The sequence below is a fragment of the Aphanomyces astaci genome (genome assembly GCF_000520075.1).
Source record: "Aphanomyces astaci strain APO3 unplaced genomic scaffold supercont1.35, whole genome shotgun sequence".
Lineage (NCBI taxonomy): Eukaryota > Oomycota > Saprolegniomycetes > Saprolegniales > Verrucalvaceae > Aphanomyces > Aphanomyces astaci.
This window is the reverse complement of record NW_009798298.1, coordinates 251,971-257,970: the sequence shown is the minus strand read 5'-3', so window position 1 is coordinate 257,970 and position 6,000 is coordinate 251,971. Positions and strand designations below refer to the sequence as shown.

Sequence of the window (6,000 nt, the reverse complement as noted above, 5' to 3'; positions counted from 1 at the left end):
CATTCGTTTGGACTCCCAGCCACCGATGAGTCCCGATTTCAACGTCTTAGACCTGGGTTTTTTTAACGCCATACAGTCGCTGCAGCACCAGAAGATGTCAAGATGCATTGAAGACCTTGTCGCGGCCGTCCACGAAGCATACGTCGAAATGGACTGGAAGATTCTCGACAAGACCTTCATGACGCTGCAAAATGTCATGGAGGAAGCGTTCAAGGCGAATGGCGACAATGTGTACGCCTTGCCCCATGCCAGCAAGGACAAGACTCGCAAGACATCCGGAGTTATCATGCAACCCAGCTGCCATGCTGATGTGTGCGCCGCCATCGATGCAATGCAAAGAAGATTTGATTATGAGGACCGGATTGAGTCATTGGTTGATTCATTTGATTCCTCGTTGTCAATGGCCCCTTCTAACCTTGACGAGATTTGTGAAATGGTCGGGAACCTCAAGTGCTAGTTGAATCACATCCTGCAGGGTTTGGTCGTATATTCACGTTTTGAATAAAATTACACGTTTTTGCCTTTTCAAATAAAATATTGCATACAAATTTACATGTAATTATTTTGTTCAAACTAGTGTCAACAGTATTTGCGAACAGAGGAAGTATATTTAACATCTTGCAACTTCCCAAATTTAAGCCTAGTTGAACCTAAATTGAAAAGTCGTAGGGGGTTGCCACACATGAATTTGAAGAACTCATACGTTAATCAGTATTTTTATGTGTTTCTGCAAAAATATATGAAACGACGGCTGAATAGCCTGATTCAAACTTAAACTACCCTAAATACATAAAAGTAGGATGGGTTTTGACTAATTCAGGCGACAGGCTCCCTTCAAAAACCATATATACAAAACAACTTGTATCTACTGATGTCTAAAACAATATATATATGCAGATTGCTTTAATTCTTGTCGAAGAGCTTTGACATCAACATAAGTTGAAACTGCTCGCGGCGCTCATCTCTGTCCCGACGCTCGGCATCAGCTTCCCAAATTCGTCAGAGTTCTCATCATCTACATAATATACGTGAATTCACAGTTTCAAATGCCACATACCCTTTGTTGGGGTAAATGGTGTCGGCGTGCATGGTGCTTCGTCGTCGTCCTCCTCGCACTCATCTCCAAGTTGGAGGACGCTGCCTTGGTATCAATATCACGCGCAATTTGTTTGGCCCGTCGAACATCAGACGGACACTCGGGGTTCCCGGTTGGTTTAGGATTGTTGCGAAGCTGCTGGTACTTGCGCTTAAGAGACTCACCATCGCGTTGTGGGTATGCGCTACCAGCATTGCTGTATTCGAGCTCAACCTTAGCCCAGCCGTTTAATATCTCTTGGACGTGGTCGAGCAAGAGATCAACCGACGCTGCACACCAACTTTTACCGCGCCCTTTGCTTGCTTTCGACATGACTCGTTGGAAGTTGTAACGCGATGTCCACGAATATTATTGGTGGGAACGTGAAGTCCAATCGTTGGCTTACCTCCTAATATTTGTATAAATAATCAAAGTAATTTTGTGCGATGTGCAACACAAACACCACGATTTGTTGAGACCAAAAAACAGCCTCAACAAATTGCGAGAGGTCAACACATATTTTTATTTGATTTTTTTTTTATGTCAAGGTCCACACAAATTCATTTGTGTAGGTTTTGGAAGTCCCCCATTTACGTATATTTTTATGAATTGAGGCAGTTACAGTTATTAATTCGTTTGGACTCAGCGATTGAATAAGTATGTATGCTCAATATCGTCTCTTGACGGATAGTTCATGTATTAATACCACCTCCGATCGGAAAGGAATGATAGGTTTACCGGTTAGGTACAATTATTATTATATTACGCAGGTATTGTCATATTTCGCCATCTAAACCTCTATAACTAGATAATTCAGGTGAAATCAGATATAGGTGTACAGAAATATACTGAAGCACAGTGAAAATTGATCATCATTCCTGATTGATTTTGACCATAACTTTTAAAATACTCTAATTACTCCGGAGTAGGACACTCTGTGCATTAAAATCGGATATCTTTTGAAATTCTCTATATGGAAGTATACCTATTAGGGAGATTTCGGAGATGAGTATTTATCTTTATCCTTAAAATAACCTCTGAAGCTTTATAAGGTTGAGGAAAACTCCAGAACTTAGTACCAGAATCCCTGAAATGGGTCCATTTTGGGGATTCGAATCCTGATCTGTTGACTTGTAATTCGCCAGATCTGTTGACTTGGTGCAACGCTTTTCTGTTGTTGGCACTTCGAATGGAGCGTGGAGGTGGAAGCGTGAAGGATGACCCACATGATGAAGTGGAGGTCGATCAGAGGTGGTGTGGGAGCGAACAAGTTACAGTCGGCGACGGAATTTAAGGGGCACTTACTACTTCGATTATTCGGAAACACACGGTATGGTTGGCTGAGAAGCTTCGAAATTCGTTCAATATAGTGGCCAACCATATTCGAGACTCTGGATTTTCTGCAGTTTCAAAGATCGAGGTATTTTAAATTGATTGGTACGATGCGCCTCTAACAAGGATAAGCGTTTGACGCGATAGCGCAGTGGTAAAACACGTTCTGTGTCTTGAGTGAGCCCCGGGCGCGTCGAACTTTTTTTATTGAAAATTGTAAAAGACATGTATTTATTGTGGAATTGCCTTTGAGAAGTTCCGCCTAATTTCCTCCGGCGTGATCAACGCCCACGCCTTAATTGCGCGATGAATCATGACAAGCCGCTTCTGCTGGGCAGGGACACACATCAAATCTACATCTTCCTCACTATCACCACCCTCAATGAGGTCTTCCTCCAACGATAAGTTCCGCAGGTGCCGCTTAAACGGTGCCATACAGGCGGCGACGGAATTTAAGCGACACTTGGTACTTCGAATTTCCAGCATATCGGAAAATGATTGGCTGAAGTACTTCGAAGTTCGATGGATATTGTGGCCAATCAAACAGCGACACAGCACTTAGCACAATTTCAAAACACTCAAGTATTTTATATTGATTGGATTGATTCAGCGAGGTTAAAGATAAGCGTTTGACGCGTTAGCGCAGTGGTTAAACACGTTGTGTGTCTTGAGTGAGCCCCGGGTTCTAGTCCCGGGCGCGTCGAACCTTTTCCAGAAAATTAGGTATTGTCCATACCCTTCCAAAAGTTACATTATTGAGGAATAGCCTTAGTAAAGCTACGACGAATTTCATCCGGCGTAATACGCGCCCATGCCTTTATGGCACGATGAATCATAAATAGGCGCTTTTGTTGGGCCGGTACTGTCATAAGGTCTACATCACTATCAGTGCCTTCAATCAACTCTTCCTCCAGCCACAAGTTCCGCAGGTGGCGCTTGAAAGAAGCCATAACCCCAACGTCAAGGGGTTGAACAGCACTTGTCGCATTCGGTGGGATGGGAGCGACAACACAACCACATTCCTCGGTTGCAATCCGTTGCCCTTGCTTGCTCACGTGAGGGTCATAGCAGTCTCGTCGACGTTGATGATGACGTCCGGACTGAACCCATCGAAAGCCTTGTGAAATTCCCGTGCAAAGGTTGAGCGGGTCAAGTACAGTTCAGCTTGGTTTCGTTTCGCCTTGGCGGGTTTCTGGCGGGAAAAGCCATGACGAGCGCAGAAGCGTTGAAGCAGCTTAAGGAGCGACTTGTAGCCATACGGCTTGACAGCGAGGTATTCGTCGAGCCAATCCTTGTGGTTGCGCTTGAGGTAGTTGACGAGATGCCTGCATGTCACGGCTCGTTCGGCATCGCGGACCTTGATCATGATTCCTCCAGGGCATCGCTGCAAGGAAGCCCTGTGGGCCGTCCAGCGCCGTCGAGGTGGAATCGCTTCTTGTTGCCTTCAAAGTTGACGAGGGATTGGGCCTGCCGCTTCCAGCGCGATAGGTTGCTCCTGGGGATGCCAGTGTTGGCATCCAGGTCTCGTGTTGATGCATCCTGCATCTTCACGAGCATCTCACGTTTGGTCGCTTGAGAGTATCGTCGTCGAGGCTTCTTCTGTGGACTTATCTTGTTGCGAGGTACCCCTCGCATTGTGAAATGAGTGGACATGTGCCGAATGCGCAGAGCGCGCGTATTTTAAATGTTTTCCCGCGTAGAGGTATTTTTGTCCAGTCGCTATGGTCATAAATTTGAATTTGATTGGCAAATATTTCGTGAGTAACAAGAAATCTTCGGTGTCCCTTAAATTCCGTCGCCGCCTGTAATTCCAACGTCTAATGGCTGGACCACACTTGTTGCGTTCGGAGAGATTGGAGCCACGACACACCCACACTCCTCGCTTGCGATCTTTATTCCTTCCTTGCTCACATGAGAATCGAAGTTGTCCAAAAGCAAAACCGAGGGCTCATCGAGCCGGGGTCTCAGTAGGTTCCGAAGGTAAAATGCCCAGACCCTGGCATCTATCCAGGCGCTCTCTTGAACAGCATAGTAGTGACCAATCGGATAGGTCTCAAACTCGCCAGTTTCAATGCGGCCACCGGGCTCCAGCGCAAAATGAAAAGGATGGGAAGCTTTTCGCCATTTGCACACACGGGAGGACGGCCGTCGTCCGGTAGGAATGCTTCTCGCCACTTGAAATCTATGAGGAGCCACCTTTGACGGACCAAATAGCGTGACGTGGCATGTCGTACGTCATGCCCGTCTCATCCACGTTGATGATGACGCTTGGGGAAAAGCCACTGAACGCAACGTTAAAGTCTTGAGCAAATTCCTACCGAACCTTCTCCAGCTGTTCTTGTGTCTGCTTGGACTTGGCAGGCTTCTGGCGTGTGAATCCATGGCGCGCACAGAACTGCTGGAGAAGCTTCAGCAGGGATTTGTAACCGCTCCGGTGGTCCGATAGGTACTGCTCCAGCCAAGGCTTGTGGTTCCGCTTGAGGTAATTTACCAGGTGCGTGCACGTCAGGGCCAGCTCCGCGTCACGTCGCTTGTGCATGAATGCTTCCAGTCCGTCAGCGTTTGGTATCAAGACCGGACGGCCGGCGCCATGGAGGTGGAAGCGTTTCATTGTACCCTCAAAGTGGAGAATCTCACTGCTTTGCTTTTTCCATCGCGCAAGGTTGCTCTTTGGGATGCCTGTGTCTGCTGATACGTCCCGTGTGGATGCTTCTTGCATCTTTACGATCATTTCACGTTTTTTAGCGTGACTATATCGCCTTCTTGGCATTTGTTGGGGGCTAATCTTCTTGCTTGCTGCAGTCTCCATTTAAAAATGACACCGGTCACATTCATCTCTGTCATCCCCCGCGAATATAAAATGTTTTCCCGCCTTAAATAATTTTCCACCAATTGTGTAGCGATATTCGTGAATTGAGATCTCATTGGCGGAATATTTGTGTGTAATGCGAATACTTCGGTGCCCCTTAAATTCCGTCGCCGACTGTAATGATAACCTCTATCTTTATGCATAGTGACGTAGAATCATCACATGTATACACTTGTAGGAACTACGAAAAGCAACTTAGGCGGCGCCCGACGCGCAGCTTAGTCAGCCGCGCCTAGCAGTACATCCGACCGGAGTTGTACCAGCGGCTATCAACGATATCTTAAAAGCACCAGATAAGTACTAGTATAGAAGCACTCATCTTCAGCTGGCGCTTTGTTGAGGCGTGCTACTTTAGGTGCAAGCCACTCCTTGCCTTCGTAGCTATACCTTTCCGAACGTCGTACAGATAGTAGAACAACTAAACTAACACAATATGAGTTTCAATGTATTCAATACTTCGTATGCCTCTGTCATCCCTACTAGCCTCAACGCTTCAACGGCGAATGACCCATGGGACGACTTCAAAATGACCTCGCCGATCATCCACGAAGTCAACGATTTTGGCTCCATCTAGTCTACGGATAGGGAAAAATTGTTATCACCGAAATCGTCGATATAAAATGCCTCGATTTTACTTTGCTTTCAATTTTTACGGAAAAAGAAAAGGAGAAGTCATCTCCGAAATCTCCCTATTGTCAAGGCAATAATCTATTTTGACTGAGAT

At 46.1% G+C, this 6,000-nt stretch overlaps 3 protein-coding genes and 1 non-coding gene across 4 annotated transcripts in view; 2 read left to right on the top strand and 2 right to left on the bottom strand.

Annotated features, from left to right (window-relative positions):
- H257_11652 (hypothetical protein) overlaps window positions 1-457 on the top strand; it is a gene marked incomplete at both ends in the record, with an annotated part of 4,198 nt that extends 3,741 nt beyond the window's left edge. Inside the window, one exon of the mRNA XM_009838651.1 lies at window positions 77-457. Coding sequence (XP_009836953.1) covers window positions 77-457 — 381 coding nt within the window. The remainder of the gene's footprint in view (window positions 1-76) is intronic.
- A 2,581-nt stretch (window positions 458-3,038) lies between these two features.
- On the top strand, window positions 3,039-3,110 carry H257_11651. The gene has a single exon. It is a non-coding gene; the product is annotated as a tRNA-Arg (tRNA).
- Window positions 3,111-3,458: 348 nt separating this feature from the next.
- Window positions 3,459-3,773, bottom strand: H257_11650 (hypothetical protein; the record flags this gene model as incomplete). The annotated part of the gene is made up of 1 exon (XM_009838650.1): window positions 3,459-3,773. One exon carries the CDS (start codon window positions 3,771-3,773, stop codon window positions 3,459-3,461), a length of 315 nt encoding a protein of 104 aa, XP_009836952.1.
- A 948-nt stretch (window positions 3,774-4,721) lies between these two features.
- Window positions 4,722-5,126, bottom strand: H257_11649 (hypothetical protein; the record flags this gene model as incomplete). Its single annotated transcript, XM_009838649.1, has 1 exon — window positions 4,722-5,126. The coding sequence occupies one exon, from the start codon at window positions 5,124-5,126 to the stop codon at window positions 4,722-4,724; it is 405 nt and encodes a 134-aa protein (XP_009836951.1).
- Window positions 5,127-6,000: the final 874 nt, after the last annotated feature.